Source organism: Python bivittatus, unplaced genomic scaffold (genome assembly GCF_059951505.1).
Source record: "Python bivittatus isolate LINGU-HERP-01145 unplaced genomic scaffold, Pbiv_v1 ctg000020_np1212, whole genome shotgun sequence".
NCBI classification, from domain to species: Eukaryota; Metazoa; Chordata; class Lepidosauria; order Squamata; family Pythonidae; genus Python; species Python bivittatus.
Window position 1 is genome coordinate 121,259,130 of NW_028277030.1, and position 20,794 is coordinate 121,279,923.

The window sequence follows — 20,794 nt, forward strand, 5'->3', positions numbered from 1 at the left end:
CGAACTTAATCCGTTCCGTGACTCTGATCGCAAGTCGAGTTGGTCGCAAGTCGAAGTAAATTTTCCCATAAGGTTCAATGTAATTACCGTTAATCCGTTCCGGCATCCACGGACTAGGCGTCAGGGGCGGAAAAACAGCCACTGACCACGTGGCAGGGGCGGAAAAATGGCCACAGACCACGTGGAATGGGCGGAAAATGGCCGCGGACCACGTGGAACAGGCGGAAAAATGGCCGCGGACCACGTGGAACAGGCGGAAAATGGCCGCGGACCACGTGGCACGGGCGGAAAAATGGCTGCGGACCACGTGGAATGGGCGGAAAATGGCCGCGGATACGGTTCGTAAGTCGAGGTGAGTTCGTAAGTAGAGGTAATTTTTTGGGGCCGGAGCTGGTCGTATCTCAAAAAATTCGTAAGTAGGGGCGTTCGTAAGTAGAGGTACCACTGTATTAGCACATGGACTGAATGTGTACAGAGAAAGTAGTTCTACTTGTACCTTACTGAATGATTTACTAGATTATGAGAAGGTTTTCAGATTCTCTTTCTTTAGTGATATTAACAACAAGGGAGTTTGTCATTGCCTTGAATGCACTATAGAAAGGGAAAGCGGGATGATTGTTCTCTTTCATCTGTGTGAAAATATGTCCTTCAGAGAAGCCTCCACTTTCTTTATTATAATATAATGTGTTACAAGGATGTCAGCATTTTATATTTTCTACAGAAAGATGAAAGCAGTTGGCAGCAGGTAAATTTAAATGGTGGTCTATCAGAATTGTGCAATATCACTAGGCTGCTTAAATTCCTAAGTGCTTTAATTCTGTTGCCCTTTCATATTTAGTACAAGGTGAAATAACCTAATAGTAGGATGATAGGGCACTCCTCCTCCCCTGCACCCCCCCCATCTGCCTCCTAAACAGAACACAGAGGCATCTGGAAGTTAGCATTTCTTGATTAAATAAAGGATGGAAAGGGAGGGCAGAGAAACCATAAATAAAAGTGTCCAAGCTTCCTTTATGTCTAATCTGATTTTAAAATCTTTATTCAGCTAGGATTATAGCAGAATAGATGGAGGAGGAAGAGGAGCTCAGGAAGATGCCTAGTGATGATGGACAGTCCTACAGGTAGACCTGCCTCATTCCTGCTGGGCTGCTATGAAGGGTGGCTGTTTTTTCCACTGGGTGGTGGCTCAATGAATGGTGGAATCAACCGATCACTTTGCCTATCATGTACTCTCTGAGGGAGTGAAGTTGGGGTTGCTGTCTGTGCTTGGGCAACCAGGCAGAAACGCTTCTCACCCCATTTCCCTCATACCTTCATGCATTAACTCAAACGTTACTCACAAGCATCCAAGCCGGCATTCCAGCTGCATCCTTATAATCAGAGGCAGAATAGGAATTGGCAGTGGGGGCAGCAAATAACTCAAAGATAGGTGGATGGCACTTTAACTTTGCTGAGGAGAAAGGCCCTAAATGATACTGTTGCTGCATTAGGATAAAAGCATTGTGAGCATTGGCAAATAAATTGTTGCAATGGTCTTGACCATTCTAAAATGAGACTTGTCTTGAACAAATGCTGATGTTACTATTTGGTTTTAAAATTTAATTTACAAGGTTCTCCAGGCACGAGATGATGCCACCATCAGGCGGATAATCCAAGCTGCTCATTGGCTATTAGACTGCCTGCTAATGCTGGACTCTGCTGAAGATGTATCAGCAGTGCTAAGTGCTTTTCGCCCTTTTTCAGAAGCTCTGCTGTTACTCACCAATCTGACAGAAAGGCTCCTTTGGGATCTTAAAGAATCTTTGCAACGGAAACATTTAGCTCAAACCCTGCAGATCCTTAAAAACAGCATCCCTATGTTATTCACAGCAAAAGTCAGCCACCTTCAGTATCCCCATGAGCAGCAAATGAACCTATCAAAAAATTATATTTTTGACTTAGCAAAAAGCAATGTAAAAAAACTGATATCCCTGTTGCAGAGCAACATAGGAAGGACAAAAAAATTGCATGAAAGGTATGGCCTCTTTTCCCAGCATTTGCATCAATTTCTGGACCTTATATCTGGTCCACAGCCAATTGATCTACATGAAGATAAATTAAGCTTACATGTAGAAGTTCTAATTTTTTATTGCATGCTGTTTGCTGATTCATCAAGAGCAACCCTAAAGCAAGAACTAATCCAACTCTGTCATCATCTACTGAAATTCAGAAAAGTGATTGCCATGGATATAAGCACATTGGATGTCTTTCCAAAGGAAAACATAAAGGAGGAATGTTTTGCCATGAAAACTAAATTGGAACATCTTAATCAAGTAGTACATTCTGCTGTTATCTATCAGATTTTGGACAATTTGGCTGATATTAAAAGCCCCATGAAGAAACTGATAGAAGCTGCCGTGGAACCATGTTCTCATGTTGGAAAGGGAGGCTTCCTAAGAAAATTGAAGCCTTTGATTACCACGTTCTTCAGCCATTCCATGCAGATGCTTAAAGCAGCCAATTTGATTCTTGTTACATGCACTGAAAGGGCAACTGTTGAAGACATTGAACAGTGTATAGACCAGTTTAATAGACTTCTTGCCACAATGCCTGCTCTCCTGAGTGAAATGAGCCTTTTTCCAGGAAATAGTGATGTGTCTAAAAAATTAAACTTCTTGTCTCAGATATGGTCAAGCACAACAGAAAGTCTGATGATGTGCTTGGACAAAGTACTTGACTTGCATGAATTCCTTGATGTATCTGTTCAGGAGATGATGAGACACAAAGAGGCGAGTGAAAAAGCTTTAGATATGCAGCACTTTGAACATTTTTTGGGGCATACATCTAGACTGTGCATACAAGCAACACAGATAGTTGAGTTTATTAGTAGACACGTGGACAAAGCCAGAGATCCCATTTTCCGGAATGGACTCTTGGTTTTAATTAAACAACTGAAAAATGCTGTAACACAGACAGAAGTTACCATAAAGTGGTGTATGGCAAGAATGACTAGCCTGCAAGCTAAAGAAGAATATTCAAAGAGAGCAAAGGAATTGATGGAGTTTGCTTGCAATGTCCAAAAGGGGCTAGATGAACGCAATCAGCCAGACATTCTTAGTCCGCTTCGGGATGGTGTCCGTAATTTCAATATTTCCAGAGACTTTCCAAATGTCCTTACTTCACAGGATCCTATAAAATTTAGTACACAAATTGTTATAAAACAAAGCAGCCCAAACAACTCAGAATCTCTGGTAGAGTCTTTGGACAAATTTATTCCAGCCTATTGTCCTTCTCCTGAATTTCCCAGAGGAAATACTTTATACCTGGCAGATGCAGTTGGAAGAGCTGATTTACACCCGCTGATTAGTCAGCTCATAACAGCAACAAGAATACGTGATGCCGTACGCCTTAATGGTGTTTGTGCTGATTTGCTGGAGCTTGCTAACTGTTGTGTTGATGCAGCTAAAGAAGCCTTAAAAATTGTTGGGTCACCTGTGTCTGATAAACTGTTGCATTATAAAGAAATAGTAGCATTAATCCCTTGTTTTATTGGATTAGCTAGAGAGGTAGAGGCAAACTCTGTTCTCAACCCAGAGCAACTGCTGCAAACAGCTATCTTGCTTTCTGAGAAGATTGGTGAGACAAAGCACAGTCTAACTTCTGTTGTAAGTTCTTGGTACAGGCTGGCAAAGCAGTTAATTTGCTTTATGCCTCCTTTTAATTCTCATGACAATATCCAAAGTTTAGATGAGATCATGGAGATTTTAGAGACTGTTGTTCAGTTAATTGGGAAAGTCATCCATTCAGATTACAGAAAATTGCTCCCTGAGCATCCCAGCCTTCAGGAAATTTTCCTACGAGTTCAAACTAAGTTCACTTGTGTACAAGCCAGGACAAAACTCCTGTTTGAAAAAGCACTGGATATTAATAAATCTCATCCTGACTTAGCTAAACAGGAGAGTTTTGATGCAAGCTGCATTCTATGGTCTGTCACCATCCAAGCATTGTTAAATATTGTAGATCAGTTTATAGGAAGAGATGTGTTGGCCTTAGGAGAGTTACAAACTAAAATGAAATACCGGCTTTGCTTGCAGAGTGCTCTGGCAGCAGTGTCTGAAAATTCTCTTAGAATACAGAAAGCTGCTAAGTTGTCGTTTCTGTTGTGTGCCGGACAAGGTACTGAGAATGAGATTCCATCTCAAACAGAACAGATCAAAATATTGACGGAATCTCTGCTTCAAATTGCAAATGCTCTGGCAGTCTCTCCAATAGCTGCCCCAAATTTGTTGGTTCATTTTGAGCTTCTCCAAAGAAAACTTGCCATAGCAGCCAAAGCCGTCTTGCTTCAACTGAATGGACTCAATGGAGAATACTTCAGCAGCATCCAGAATGTTGTCAGATTAAGCCAATTGATACCACATAGCACTGGAAGTAACAGTGATCTCACCCAAAAGGAGATCTTTGAAAGAAAGGCAGCCTTTCTTAAGGCAAATATCCAAATGGTGGACAAGGTCATCCGGGATGCATTGGAGGAGCCATCTGACTTTCTAAAGCTGAAAGAGAATTTACTCGCCACTGCAGGCAACCTTCTCCTCCTTACTAATGAAATTATGGGGCGAGCTGGACAATTCCACAGCCAACTAGACCAGGAGCGTCACCTGGTAGATAGTCTTCTGTATGAGTGGTCTGCTAAAGCTGGTTATCTTGTGAGACAGCTTCAGTCCACAAAGGGCATCAGTGAAACAGTTCTGCAAGTTGTTAGAAGATGTTTACAAAATGATGAGGAACATGTTTATTCAAGCCAGCCTTCCTCACTGAAGGAAGAAGATTGCACATGGCCTCAGAATGTCCCATCCCCAGAACACAACGCCATCAAGACTGGAGAAGGATTTTTTTCTTCTAGCAACAAAATTACCATGGTAATATTGACCTCTTTTCTTAACACTCGAAAGATCTTACTTTTGTTTTAAATTATAGACAACCATGGAGGGAGTGTGACAAAATTCTGTGGCTTATATCCTTTTGTCCAGTAAGAGACCCAGTTAAAGAAGGGCAGGATGTCCACTGTGAGGTCACAATGCACTTTTCACCATTTTTGAATCATGAGATTTCATAGTGGATGCTGATGTTTTTAATAATATTTCTGGAGTGCTGAGAAATACAGTGGTACCTCAGTTCACGAACTTAATTTGTCCCACGATTCTGGTCGCAAGCCGAATTGGCTGTGAACCGATGGCCGCGGGTCATGTTCGTCACCCGATGTGGAGTTCACGAATGGAAGCAAACATTTGTGAACGCTGCTGTTTGCGAACCGAATTGTTCATGAACAGAAGCATTCGTGAACCAAGGTATTACTGTACAGGGGGCACTGCAGTGACATTGATACCACTGGAGTGGGCTGGACTAGAGTTTTTGACCCTTTTAAAATCATGGTTACGATTTTTCTTTAAAAAAAACAACAAAACAGGTTTACTAAGCATATTAGAGCAGTGTTTCTCAACCTTGGCAGCTTTCAGATGGGTGGACTCCAACTCCCAGAATTCCCCAGCCAGCCATGGGAGTTGGAGTCCACCATCTGAAAGCTGCCAAGGTTGAGATACATCATATTAGAGGCTTAGCACAGCTATTTTACTTGTTTTAACCAAACAACAACAAAACCTTACCATCATTATGTGGCAGTTTATCACCAGGTTTCAACAATTCTGGGAGGCTCAGGGATTATAAAAATAGGAACTGAAGGTATAAAACAAGAGTAATGGTTCTGCCCATTTGCATTTCATACTTTTTTCAGTGGTTGTATTGGGAAACATTGTGAGAAATAGATAAGACCAACATGGAAACAATACCAAGCGCAACTGAATCTGAGAATCTCAGTCTATTTGAATATCTGGGGGGGGGGGTGTTCCTAGATTTCTTGACCCTTGCCTGAACCCTTATTATACCTCCAGCACAGTCCTTTCATATTAGGCACTGCTTGGGGCAGGGGAGGGGGCTTTTAACTGGATTTTGATAACTTTTTGAAATATGCAACTCTGTGAGACCAACTAGTCCACTTTCGACCTTGGGCACCTAACTGGTTGCCTGTTTGTTCTCTCTCTCTTTCTCACTGTCTATGTTTTGCTGGAGTGCAGCAGTAGAAATAGGGAGGAGGCATTGAGAGGCAGTGGGCAGACATTATGCCTTAGGGTCTTTGCTTGGGGCTTCACAATCCTGATAATGTCAGTGGTTCTCAGGTAGCATGGCCAAAGTGCAGGCATGCTGTCATCAGTTCTGGAGGTTGGCAGGGTGAGGTGGGGGTTTGGTGGGTTGGGGTGGGGGTTTGCCTCATAGCATAAACCTTTTTTTATGAACATTCTGGAGCTTGAGAAATGAGTGAACTGTTTTGTTATCTCCACAGTATTGGGAAGATCTTCCAAGTGGTTTCCAGCCTGGTTGCTCTGAATGCAGCTTGAGAGCCAGCCCAACCTCCTCATTGGGAGACTCGGAGAACCATGACTGTCCTATTTCACGAATAACCGAGAAAATGAGAATTCAGGTGTCATACATGGCCCAGTTTCTAAAAAGGAAAGGGCCAATCATGGTATTTCCTCTTTAACAGTTTTGCATGAAAGGGGGTGTGTTGAGGGGAATGATTGTATTTTTGTTTCAGAACAAAAAATAATCTTTTTAATTCTGCTAGGGTAGCTCCTAAAGTCTCTTGCAAACTGGGCATTCCTTGTCCTCTGGCTCCCAGTAAAGACAGGATGCCAAAGGAGAAGGGAATGATTGGAAGAATGGAAAAAAAATCCCCTTCAGCCACAGCCACAACATTTTTATAACGAGTAGAAAACTTTCCATTTTTTCTGCTTTCTCCACAGTTCTTTTTTCCTCTTTGCAAACAACTGGAAAAGCCCCATATTTTACAACAAAACAAATCTCAAGCTCATATGGAACTCACATTGGTCTTGCTATCTTCAAGCTGATTATTTCTTTAAATAGTTGAACCATATCATTCTGCCTTCTAACTGGGTTGGGCCCCATGCTTTTAGGTGCAGTATTTAAGGTGAGGTCCCTGTTTCCTGCCACCGCTAATAATTGTCAGGGCAGAAATGCTCCAAGCCCGCCTCTCCAAGGCTAGAAAGCAGCAAGAAGAGCCTCCTGTTGCACAATGAGGACATAGTCCAGGAAGATGCCCTGCAACACTCTTTGCCCTGGGCCCAGTGAGCACCTCCAAGAAGAGCTGGTGCATGAACACTCCACAGTGATTTAAGTCTTCTTATATAAACAAAGTCTCAGCAGATCTACATCTGGCCAACCTTGGATACTAAGCAGGGTCAGGCCTGGCTCATATATGAATGGAGATCAGCAGGAAATTCCAAAGCAGTAGGCTAAAGTAGAAAGTAAAAAAAAACATCCTGGAAAAAAGGCCATGGCAAACAACCTTCATATTGTTGCAACAAAAACTTTGTGGATGTGGACATGCAGTCAGCATGAGTCAAGTTGAACCTGAAGGAGTCTTTACTTTTTTGTAAATAAAGCAAAACGTTTGGGAGATAATAGATGCTAGCCTGCTGGAACACTCAGCCCTAGTGACACAGCAGTTGACGCACTGGATATGGGGCTAGGGAGACAGATTCATGTCCACTCTCAGCCACAGACGTTCAATGGCTGGCTTTGAGCTCTTTCCGCCCAACCTATTTCCTAGGGCAGTGGTTGTGGGTACGTTGGAGGAGGGAGCGCTTGCTTGGCTCATCAGCAAATATGGCAAGAATTTTCACCACTTCACCTGAATCATTAATGAAAATGTTGAAGAATGTACAGCCTTGGACTAAACCTTGTGGCAACCCATCTGAAACCTCCCTCCAGTGTGGCAAGTTGATAAGCATGCTCTGACACAATTTGTAAGTTAGCTATCCTGTTCACTGCCATTCAGTCATACTTGCTTGTGTTTCTATGCACAATTTAATAATGTGCTTTGTAAGCTGCTTTGCTAAGATTAAGATACTTGATGTTTATAGCAGTCAACTGTTATTCTCCCCCGCCACACACATACACAAAATATGTAGTAAATAGGCAGGCAAGCCCCCAGCTCCACTTTCACCCTCAAAGCCTGCCTGGCAACCACTCATACTGTATCAGAATCAATATTTTCTCTCAGGCATGATCTTTAGCATCAGTGACAATGAAATCATGATAGGAGGAGAGCCGTGTTAGCCTAGGGTAGCCAAACATTAGAAGGAATCTGGTAGCATCCTTTTAGACTAACAAGTTTTATTCAGAGTGTAAGTTTTTGTGAGCAACTGATTGCTTCATCATCATCTGATGCATCTCATGAAGTGAGCTGTAGCTCATGAAAGCTTATACCTTTTAATAAAATATGTTAGCCTACCAGGCTCTTATGATTTTCATAAAGAATCAGATTCCCTCAAATCCTTCCTCTTTGCCAGAGGTAGGAATCTGGGGTCCTTTCAGAAAACCAAGCAGAAGTCCAGGGACATGGAGCGAGAAGATGGGTGTAGCAGCTCCCCAGCAACTCTGAGAAATAGCTGGAATTGCCCCAAGAAGCTGGGTAGAGGATCTGGAGAAAAAAAGCAGGTGACTTAACTTCAGGATTCAGGTCATTTCAGTAGAAATAGGTAAAATCTAACCAGGAGTCTAGGTTACATTTTTAATTTCTTTTTTTAAAAGAAGTGTTAGAAACTTTATTCTCTCTTATTCCTATTTTTCTGTTCAAATAAGGCATTCTGTGTAATGTCAGACTGAGTTCAGCATTTACTTTTCTTTTTATTAATTTCTTGTGGGCTGTTTCTTTCCCGTGATCACTACATATGGTGGACCAGCACCATCTAGTGGTCTGCCAAAAACATTGCATGTATTGCTTTCCCAATTGAGCTTCATCCAGCCCGGTGTTTCTTAAGCTTTTTGGTCTCAGGACCCCTTCCCACTTTTAAAAATTATGGAGGACTCCAAAAGAGCTTCTGTTTGCACGTGTTATATTTATTGGCATTTACTGTATTAAAAATTAAAGTTGACACATTCGTAGAATACAGTACTTATTTATTGAATCATGTAAAAATAACAGTATTAAATCCATTAGATATTAACATAAAATATTTATCATGAAAAAAACTATTTTTAAAAAAAATAAAAAATAATAATGAGAAGAATGACATTGTTTTAAATATTTGCACATGTCTTCAATATCTGGCAAACAATTTTGATTTTGTGGATCCCTGGGAGGGACTTGGAGGACCCCTAGGATCCTTGGATCACACTTTAAGAAATGCTGATCTAGCCTATAGCTGTTATTATTTTTAATAAAGCTTAGGGTTTATCATTTATCTTTAGCAAGGTTGATTTATTTCCCAAGGGGGAGAAAAGAGCTGTGGCCACTAGTCACATTGCCTCAGCTTTATGCTACAGGGGCCAGAAGGTTACATTATAGGAATTCCATTTCCTTATCTTTATCTCTCCATTATTAATAAGATAGTACCATTGGGTAGGACTTTATCTTTCATCCATCAGAGTTTGAAAGATGATGGCACCTCTGGAAGAAGAGTCAAGTAACTACCAAAGAGCTACACCAAGATAGGAAGGTATGTAGACCCTGAAGACTTATGGGAGAGGTGGTTGGAAACCTGTACTGTTTCCCCAGCCATGAAAACATTCTTAATACGTTCATAATGACTTACTGAATCATTTTATTCTTTTCAAAACACAGTTCAATTGTTTAGTGATCTGCTGTAGAATCTTCCCATGTATTGGGAAGAATTAGTGGTCTGTAATTCCTGGATCCTCCTTTTCCCCATTTCTGAAGTCGAACAATGGTTGTTTTTCTCTAGTAATCTGGTACATTACTCATTCTGCAGGATTTTTTTAAAGGCACCAAAGGTTAGGACAAGTCATCACCAAATCCTTCAGTATCCTACATTGCAATTCATATGGCACTGAAGATTTAAACTCATTCAAAGTTAATTTTATGAAGAGGCAGAGGAACTAGAGATCAAATTGCCAACATTTGCTGGATCATGGAGAAAGCACGAGAGTTCCAGAAAAACATCTACTTCTGCTTCATTGACTATGCAAAAGCCTTCGATTGTGTGGATCACAACAAACTATGGCAAATACTTAAAGAGATGGGGGTACCAGACCACCTTACCTGTCTCCTGAGAAATCTGTATGTGGGCCAAGAAGCAACAGTTAGAACTGGTCACAGAACAACCAATTGGTTCAAAATAGGGAAAGAAGTACGACAAGGCTGTATACTGTCACCCTGCTTATTTAACTTATACACAGAGTATATCATGAGAAATGCCAGGCTGGAAGAATCACAAGCTGGAATTAAGATTGCAGGGAGAAATATCAACAACCTCAGATATGCAGATAATACCACCCTAATGGCAGAAAGTGAAGAACTAAAGAGCCTCTTGATGAGGGTGAAAGAGGAGAGTGCAAAAGCTGGCTTGAAACTCAACATTAAAAAAACTTAAGATCATGGCATCTGGACCCATCAATTCCTGGCAAATAGAAGGGGTAGAAGTAACAGACTTCATTTATTTGGGCTCCAAGATCACCGCAGACGGAGACTGCAGCCATGAAATTAAAAGACGCTTGCTCCTTGGGAAGAAAGCTATGGCAAACTTAGATAGCATATTAAAAAGCAGAGACATCACCTTGCCGACAAAGATCCGCATAATCAAAGCTATGGTTTTTCCAGTAGTAATATATGACTGAGAGAGCTGGGCCATAAAGAAGGCTGAGTGCCGAAGAATTGATGCCTTTGAACTGTGGTGCTGGAGAAGACTCTTAAGAGTCCCCTGGACTGCTAGGAGGTCAAACCAGTCAATCTTAAAGGAAATCAACCCTGACTGCTCATTGGAAGGATTGATAATGAAGCTCAAGCTCAGATACTTTAGTCACCTAATGTGAAGAGAGGACTCTTTGGAAAAGACCCTGATGCTGGGAAAGATTGAAGGCAAAAGGAGAAGGGGACCGCAGAGGATGAGATGGTTAGATAGCATCACTGAAGCAATGAGCTTGAAACTGAGCAAACTCAGGGAGGCAGTGAAGGACAGGAAGGCCTGGTGCGATATGGTTCATGGGGTCACAAAGAGTCTGACACGACTTAACAACTGAACAACAACAAAGTTAATCTCAAATTTCAGTCCTACCTCTTCATCCTGCTTTTCAACTTCATAGTGGAACACTCAGCCAAAATAGGAATGGAATAATTCCGGCTTTTCTTTATCTGTTAACATTTTGATGCCTTTGTTGAGCAGCTGAAATACTAAGTCTTTTATTTTGAAGATATCTGAAGAAACCTTTTGTTGTTAGCATTCATTACCATCTCAGCTCATTCTGACATTGCCTCTACAATGGCAGGCTATTTATTTGCTTATATCCCACTTTTTTTTTTTTTTGTACAACTCAAGGCAGTGTGCATAATGTCCTTTCTCCTAATTTCCCCACAACAACAACCCTGTAAAGTGAATTGGGCTGAGAGAGTGCGTCCTAAAGTCACCCATCCAGCTTCCCTGCATAGGGGAGGACTAGATCTTGTAGACTCCCTGTTTCCAGTCCAGCATCTTAATCATTACACCAAGCTGGATCTCTGTATCTATATGTTCTTCTCTGGTGACCTGTTCTTCATTCTTTATACGTGTCCATTTTTCTTTTCAGACTTCACTAAACTTTTGTAGAGTAGCTACATGGTTTCTTCTGTTGCCTTTCCTATCAAGAGCAGTTCTTGTTGGCCTCCTGTCTTGCTAGATGCAGGAAGTTAACTGTTGTTTTTTTTAATGACAGAGGAATGCAGTATCCTTGCCACATGATAGAAAGTGTACTGTTAGAGTATACCAGTTGCATAAACTGGCTTCAGGCCATAGGCCTGAGTTCTTCAGATGAAGGATAGGAATGTTTTAATGGAGAGTCAGATCATTTTTATTCACTTCTGTTTTTTTTACTGCTTTTGACTTAGGCCAAAGAGCAAGTCATTGCTACTGCTGTACAGGTCATTTCTGGAGGGGAAGCACTGGTGAAATTTGCTGGCATAATTGCAAAGAATTGCTTAGATGAAAGATGTGCAACTGAACTGCTGCGTGCCTTGGAGAAAACCAAAACAATTAATTATCAGCTTAGCATCATCACCCGGTAACTAGATTTTTGAAATATTTTTTCCCCATAAGTTGAAACAACTTGAAATATATCCTTATTTTTTTCTCTTCTAGTGCCAAGGTACTGCCATATCTCTAGTATAACCTATAACTCAAATAACTCTCATCAGCCCAGACCATCATGACTAATAATTGGAGAATATGTGAGTTGTAATCCAAGAATATGGAAGGCATTGAATGGTGCAGGCAGAGGTGGTATTGGGAATCTGTGCCACCAATTTCTATTTTTTATTTGTGTCAATGAAGTTAAGTAAGTGCTGACTTTCTAAAGGCAGCCAGAAAATTTCATTAGATTATCTTGGATTCAAAATTTAGTGTTAGTTGCACTAAATTTTAACCTAATTTGAAGCAATTTAAGTTAAATATCTGATTTGTCCCATTGATTTAAGTAGGATTTTAGTTCAACTAACTTAATCTGGTTTCTAATTAATATTACGAGTAATTGTTATTATAAATCACTCTTAGAATAACTAAATTGAAATTAGTGAGACTTAAATTAGTTATAATTTAACATAGGTTCCATAGATTTCAGTGCTTAATTCATGACCAAATTTGAATTCAACTCATAAGTGAGGCCTTCAATAAAATATTGCAGTGTGAAACCTACAGAAAGTTTCTAACCAGTCAGTCAATTTCCAGAAAACTCCATTTTCCTTTATTCTGTTCCCCACCCAATCATCTGAGCATAGTTGAGGATGCTCAATCCTCATTAGACTGTTTTACTTGTGTGTACTGAATAAATACTGGTGTTATGATCTTCTCAGTGCCTGGGAAACAGAAGGGAGGTTTGGAAAACAGGAACTTCAGAACATCTGCACAGTCTTCTATTATTTGGAAGCAGATGGCTAGCTCTTCTGTTCATCAAAGGGTTATTACCAAAAGAATAAAGAAAGCTTTGCCCTAACAAACTCAAAGATATTTGTGTTCTAAAAGTGAAAGTATTTAGTTGTCAAGATTCCTGTAACCAAATCCATTTTTTCTTGTTACACTTATTTTGTCCCTTAGGTATCTCATAACGTTTTCTCTCTTTACTTCCAAGCGTAATTACATCAACAGGTAGCAGCAGGTCATCTGCAGAACACCTTGTAAGCAATGCTCAAAATCTGATCCAGGCAGTTCTTCAAATGTTTATGGCAATAGAAGCAGCTTGTGTCAAAGTAAGTAAGATGCTGTATTCTTTAGAATGTATTATGTAGCAAATCCTAATGGGAACTTGAAAGTCCAAGTGAATCTTCCATACTTGGCACCCCTTAATTCTGAGAAGTGCAACTATCAGAATTCCCCAGCCAATAGGAAACACACATGCACTTGTAGGTCCAACACATTTGGAGGGTGCCAGACTGAGAAAGGCTAGTATAAATATGTAACCTCCAACCTGACTGGCTTTTACCTGTGTCTACTCTATTTCTGTTTAGGGTAGAGTTAGTACTATATAGCAGCAAAGAGATACCAAAATGCAACTTGCTTGGATTTTTGCAGCCCAAATCTGGTGCACAGATGTGTATACATGCTTACATATCGATCCTATTACAGATGTGAACTTCGGGGTTTTATGCAGTAAAGAGAACACAGAGAGAGTATCTATTAACCTTTTCATTTTCTTGATTACAGTTGTTTAAGCTACATATACTGATAGGTGCGTACTTACCAAGCTTCATCACAATACTGGCCAGATAATACAAGCGATGTTGGAGAAAACAGAGTGAATGGTAGAGGTCTGTGTGCCCAGATAGGGTCTTCTGACAAGTCTTTTCTTTCTATCCTCAGTTTCATAAACATTTAATAGCATCAGGGATAAAGATACATTTTTGTTTTCCTAGGACACAAACACCTCCCTTTGCTGCCAATATGTAGTTTAAAATGTGTCTGTTTTTGTGGTTCATCTATCTAATGGCTGTAACCTCTTTACCTATGCCCCTAATAGCTTTTACAGTGTCATTTGCTATTTCATCTGAAAGACAACCCAATTCTTTACTTCCTTAATTGTATGTGCTATTCCATTATTTGCATGATTACTTTGTACTATTCCATGATTTGCAAACTTTCTGTTTGTTATTGCTCTTTTACTTCACCGTTTGGGTGACAGAAATGCTTATCATATGGCAGCATACATGCCACCAATTTAACAACCCTTCAACCACATCCATTAGGCAAACGTTTGTGTGCATTGGTTCTACAAATAAAAGTGTCCCACCAGAGTACTAAACCCATTTTACAGGAAGTTCTATAAACAAATGTGTATCCATAATACCCTTTGAACAATGGTGCCATAAATGTTTCATTGTATGTTTGGGCCCCATCTTGAATATAAATCATATTGCATATGCTATTTCCTACAAATGTAGTTTCATTGCACTGTAAACAATGCGGTCCAGTAGATGGTTTGTGATACAGTAATCGTGGGGTAAGCTTGTCAAGTGAACACTGCCAGCGTCTCTCGACCTAATTCATCCTTGCTCACATGTTTTGGTATCAAATCAGAGGAGGAAGTAGAGCTATGTATGCCACCTTGTGTCTTTGGAGGACATACAGGCTATAAATTAAATAAATAGATAATAGGAATTCTTCGGAAGGAAACGCAAGTAGGTTTGGAGCTGGAGGAAGATTTTAGAACTAGAAGACAATGAGTTAACTTGTCCCCCTCCCACAGTACTGCTGCAGTGATCAAAATCTCCCCTGTAGGTATTCTTGAATCTTGATCAGTTTTCTTAACCATTCTTTTTTGTGTCCCATCCTAGATAATGAAGTATTTTGATGGAAAGTTTTCTTAAGGAGTACTATAATTCTAAAGCATTTTGCCATGAACTGTTTTAATAATAAGACTGTAACATTTTTCTGGTTTTCCCCTCCTTCAGGGTTTGCAACACCCATCCCTGATTCAGAAGAATCAAATATAGCTGCATTTTGCAGCCAATGGAGGAAGAGTCTTCATTGGCATGGGGTCAAGGAAAGGTTGAATTCAGACAAAGATGAGTTGGGACTCCGCAAAACAGGACTGTGGCCCAGGCCACTTTCACCTCTATGATTTTGGAACCATCATGTAATAGCAATAAATATTCCAGTCCCTCTAAATACAGGTAGTCCTTGCTTGGTCACTGCCTTGTTCAGTGACTGTTCAAAGTTACAACAGTGTTGAAAAAATAACTTTACGAACAATGCCCACATTTACGATCTTCGCAGCGTTCCTCAGTCATGTGATTGCCATTACAGTCAGTACGCGTTGCCCTGTGCCTAACCTGTTGTTTTTTCCCCCCTTACCCACAGATGGGTAAGGAAACATGTTATCAAAGACACCTTCCCCTCCCTCCCCCTTTACCCTGTAGATTTATTGGCTGTCAACTCCTATGATCTCTCGAGTCCTTGGTGCTCTCTGATGTTACCTAGTCAGGTAATGAAATGTCTGCAAGCAAACAACCAAGCTCAGAGAACACCAAGGACTCCACAGTTCAACCCTGAGCTACATATATTCCCTTCTACTGGATCCTATGATCTCTAGCTGGCAGGGTTTGGAGAAAGCTGCTAAAGCTGGACTGTACTTGAAGGAATGAGCTTCCAGATACAATATGGTTTCTGCTTTCTATAGCACTTAGGATCGCTTATTTTTGCCTGTACTAGCTTTTGCTTCCATAAGAGTGTCACAAGAATATCATTACTTGCATGATTCTGATCTTTGTAGGTATAGACACATCACAGCATCTGAATATCTTCTCCAAGGCCTTCATGGCTGCTGTACCAAGTGCTAGTCTACTGCTTGTTCCTTTACTGTTGATGGTTGATCCTAAAAGCAGTAGCTATCCACCACTTCAGTATCTTCATTATCAATCCCAAGGCTGATTGTTATACCTGTTTTCATTAGTTTGGTCTTCTTTATATTTAATGTCAGTCCCATGTTTTGCACCATGCTCCTTGTCTTTTACTAGACTTTGCAGATCCTTTGCATTTTTAGCTATTAGTGTCATCAGCATCATGCAGGATATTGACGTTTCTTCCTCCAGTTTTAAATCCATGCCCATCTTCTTTCAATCTAGCTTCCCTTAATATATATTTAATATATAGGTTGAATAAATAAGAGAGAGTATACAGCCTTGTTGCACTCCTTTGCCAACCTGGAGCCAGTCTGTTTCACCATGTTCTATCCATACTGTGGCTTCCTGGCTTGTATAGAAGTTTCTCATGAGGACAATGAGATGTTCTGGATTCCCATTTTTCTGAGAACATTCCACAGTTCAATGTGATTGACACAATTGAAGGCCTTTCTATAATCAATGAATCCACATACTGACTTCCTTTTGGACTCCCTTGGCTGTCTCAATTATCCAGCGTGCCTCAAAAATAGTATCTCATCTTCCTTGATCTTTTCTAAAGCTAGCTTGAATATCTGGCATCTCTTTTTCCAAGTAGGACTCTAATCTGTGTTGGATGTTCCTAAGCATTACTTTGCTAGTATGTGAAATTAAGGATATTGTATGATGGTTTGCACATCTGTTAAATTTCCTTCTTTTCTTGGTATTGGAATGTGGATTGACCTCTTTCAATCTGTTGGCCACTGTTTCATTATCCAGATTTGCTGTCATACCTTGATTAGAACCTTTACTCATTCTTCATTTCTTGCCGTATTTCTGTGGATATTCCATCAGTTCCTGTAGCCTTCCAACTTGGTAATGACTGGAGTGCTGATCTAACCTCATCTTCTAGTGCTAGAGGTTCTTGTAAGTAGGAAATATCTTCTAAGGTATCTTGGATGTTGACATATCTATTGTATTGTATTTCAGTATATTCCTTCCATATTTGATCTCCTTCGAATTGGTTACTATCTGTCCATTGGCGTCCTTTAACGTATCTTAAACCCTAACTCTTTAACTTCCTTCTGAGTTCAGAGATCTTTTGAAAGACTTTCCTTGTCTTCCATGTCTATTTTCATCTTAGATGTCTTTACATATGTTGTTGTAATCCTGCTTCTTGTCTCTTCTAATAGCTCTCTGAAGCTGTTTAAGTTCCTTCCTGAGATTTTTGCCTTTCTTGGCTTCTCTTCTCGACAATTTCCAGTTTTTTCTGATATTCAGTTTGCTTCCTTCTATTTCATCATCTTTGGCAATCTCTTGGTTTACCATTTGTATTCTTTCCAGGATGTTTGTCGACCTCCCAGTTTAGCCCACAGTATTGGTATTTCCTTGTACTAAACTTACTTGGTTTGCTTAGCTTCCAACATTTTGATTTGGGAATGAAGACATTATCTCAGGTTACTTTCCATGCAGTATATGTCGTACCTGAGAAATGAATTCTGAAATAATTGAATCAGAAAAGCATAAAAAAGAATTTATGCAGAGGCCATTCATCTGTTAATGGACAGCTAATTTTGTGTCTCAGATGGATCTGGCAAGTAAATGTTTTTATAAGCCTTGGTGATATCATAACATGAATCCTAGGTTAAGCTAAGCTAAAAATCAGCTTGTTTCAACCTTTAATAGAGTTGTTTTAGTAAAATATACTCTTTGCTTTAGAGAATCATTTAAAGATAGTATTGTGTGCCTAAGATCCCAGGAGACAGATGTCCCAGAGACTACTTCAAAAGGTCTGAATGTAGCTGTTAAGTGATAGCTCATGGCTTAGCTAACACAATGTCACCTTAGGGTTTTGTTTTTATTTTTAAATACAGAGGTAATAGCTCAAAAAACTAACTATTTTTATGGGCTTGCTTATTCTCCTCATCCAACAGCTGCCAGTAAGACTGGGTGCAGGGGTGTCTGATGGGGGTGGGAGTCAATTGCACATGTTAAAAAAGGGTGGGACTTCAGTTGCCGGATCACACCCACAGTTTTGATGTCGATGGAGGGAGGGTGTAACCCTGACGCCCCTCGTTGGATGAGATAGAAGCATAAGAGGCTTCCACAGATTTCCCATTTCTTCATAATTCTAATGTCTGCATCTCAATGCTTAGCATTTGGAAGTTAACTCCACCGCTTACTCACTCAGTTTGCTTAATAAACTTATTTTCCTCAATCAGTTACCCCAATTACTTTCTGCTGCCCTCTGGTGACTTGCAAAAGTTAAGCTTTTGATTTTTGTAACATAAAATAAATATTCAGCTAGAATATTTTGGCCAGAAGGCTATCTAAAATGGTCTTCACCAGAGGCGGTTGGCAAGAGGTCAGAGTTACAGTAGAAATTCACAAAATTTTCTGTTCATGAAATCACATATCTAAGGAAAGCACATGAGTCCATGGAAAGTCAGAGATTTCACTCTTTTAATTTGTTAAAAATGCCAGACACATGAATACATGTTACTGTCATTACATCAATACAAAAAAGCAATACAAATTAAGCAGCTGAATACAAAAATACATTGAATACATGAACACCACAATGTGACATAACACAAATAGAGAATAGTGTATAGATGAAAAAGTAAATGCATTTTATAGACAACCTAGGTGTTTTCTATTTTAACAATAATGTTTTAGTTATGTCCTTTGCCTTTTTTCTATATACAGCATAGAATAAAATACTTTAAAAAGTTTTTTTCAGCTCCTCAGTATGTAATACAGTATCTTTTAGGCTAAGAATATCAGTTTCATGAGTAAAAAATGTTGCCCTGTGTCAAATGCTTAGCAAGTTGGGCTTAAGAAGATTAGATAATTGTCATCTTAAATAATGTTTCTCATAGTAATGTACATTATATTGCTTGAAACTGTACAATCATACAAAAGTGGCAAACATAAAATGTTGATTTTGAAAAGACACATTACACATATACAAGTCTTTAAATTGAATCCCTTAATGATGATTTACAATGAAAGTGCTTCTCTCAGATCTAACATGATATACTTTTTTATTTAAACGGATCAATGATTCATATCCCTGAAATGGGAAATTTAAATAGAAAATACCAAATTGGCAAACACTATAGTATACTGTATTACTGCATGTGGTTCTGAAAATAGCAGCCCCAAAGTGTTTCTGGTTATAATTTAAAAATAAATAAAGCATAGAGGTAAACCAGTTACAAAACTGCAGAAACCGGCATTATTCACAATGGTAAAAAGTCTTAATCAACAATTAGCTAACAAAAAGGTGAAGCAGTTGGGTCAAAAGTCTTGAAAACATCTTTCAGTGATTTGTCATCTGATTCTCCATTTGGATCACTTTCTAGTGCTTGAGTGATCTGCCCAGGCTGCCTTACTTGCCTCTGATCACTGTACTGTGGTCTGATTAACCCTGATAAAGCTTGGATAGGAAGGTTGTGCACTGCTGGAGCAGCACTGGAGTGTTTAGCCTGAGATTTATTGACATTAGTTACTTTCTCTGAATTGGTTTCTCCAAATGCTTCCACATGTTTTTCTATGTGCAGGGATGCTTTTTGAGGCAACTGTTCTTCTGAGGGGGTTACTTCATTCTGGCCAGTGTTTTTCAAAATGCCCCTTTTCTGGTTCTCTCCATTCTCTCCTGCATTAACTGGAGAAGAATCCAATGCAGTATGATTTCTTGGATCATACAAACTAATGCCACTTATTATTGAACTAGAGGTGCCTAGTTTGACACTTGCAGATGACAACTTAGGTGCATATGGAGGCAATGCATCTGAGTCAGACTGGAAGATTGCAGCTTCTGAGGATTGTGGTGTAGTAGTGCTGGATTTGGCTAACCTGGGATCAGTTTTTGAAGGCAAAAGGTCCTTCACTATTCCATGATGGGAATCTGTACTGGACAGTCTATGGAGCCTGGGGTCAGTGGATTTTTGTAAGCGAGGATCTCCTAGTTTGCTTATATTACCAGGATGCAAATCTGTAGAGTGCTCCAAAGATCCACTTCTGTTTGCTAAATTTATATTATTTTTTGCTTTTGCTGCTAGTCGTGGATCAGATGGAATTGTACTTGGGACAGAATCACTTTTGCTATTCCTTAATTGATTAAATCTCTGGTCAGCTATAAGTGGAGGAAGGGGTAAATTGATTGAAGATACTGGATCTGGTTTTGGCAAAGGTACTGGGAGTAAGTCTTCAGGAGCCCATACAATATGCTTAGCAAAATTGGGTTTGCTTAGAACAATGTCCATTTTAATATGGCTGAACTGTCTAAGCTGAGATCTTGGATCCCGTAATGTTACTCCAGGAAGAGGTTCCAATGGTATGAGAAAAGCTCTCTCTCTTAACTCTCTTTCAGTATCTTCATCATCTTCATCCAGTCCTTTTTGCGTGATCTTGACAACGGGGTGTGGATAATGCACATCCAGTTTTGCTCCACTAGTAGAGGAGCTTACATGACTGCTTTCATTACCCTTTAAGGTTCTTGGATCTCGTGCAAGCCTTGGGTCCAAGACTCCTGATTCTGATGATTTTCTAGCATTTGATCTTGAAACTGATCTGAGTCTTGGGTCAACAGCCTGGTTTCCTGAACCACGTTCCTTAGCAAGTCTTGGGTCAACCGGCATAACACGCAGTTGCTGATCTGCTGACTGCTGATTTCGAAATGTTTCACTTTGTTTTTTTAAGGTCTTCAGTATGGATTTAACACTGCTTCCTTCTTCTTCTTCACTACTAGAATACCAATTTACATTATCATCTAGAAGAAAAAGGAGATTATCAAATAAATCTCAGGAGAATGCTATAGATTGTCTAAAATAAGATTCTTTCATTTGATATGAATAAAAGTTGCAAGGCACTATT

At 39.8% G+C, this 20,794-nt stretch overlaps 2 protein-coding genes across 5 annotated transcripts in view; one reads left to right on the plus strand and one right to left on the minus strand.

Moving 5' to 3' along the window:
* The window catches only part of LOC148217168 (uncharacterized), a 24,270-nt gene extending 5,729 nt beyond the window's left edge, over positions 1-18,541 (plus strand). The window contains 6 exon segments of the mRNA XM_088148364.1: positions 1,611-4,898; positions 6,377-6,559; positions 11,936-12,108; positions 13,171-13,288; positions 14,987-15,002; positions 15,005-18,541. Of these exon segments, the coding sequence (XP_088004490.1) occupies positions 1,611-4,898; positions 6,377-6,559; positions 11,936-12,108; positions 13,171-13,288; positions 14,987-15,002; positions 15,005-15,156 (3,930 nt within the window). The 3' untranslated portion in view covers positions 15,157-18,541.
* ZC3H6 (zinc finger CCCH-type containing 6) overlaps positions 18,355-20,794 on the minus strand; it is a 33,520-nt gene continuing 31,080 nt past the window's right edge. For all 4 annotated transcript variants that reach the window (XM_088148382.1, XM_088148374.1, XM_088148397.1 and 1 more), the window contains exon 12: positions 18,355-20,690. In XM_088148382.1, coding sequence (XP_088004508.1) covers positions 19,192-20,690 — 1,499 coding nt within the window. In that variant the 3' untranslated portion in view covers positions 18,355-19,191. The remainder of the gene's footprint in view (positions 20,691-20,794) is intronic.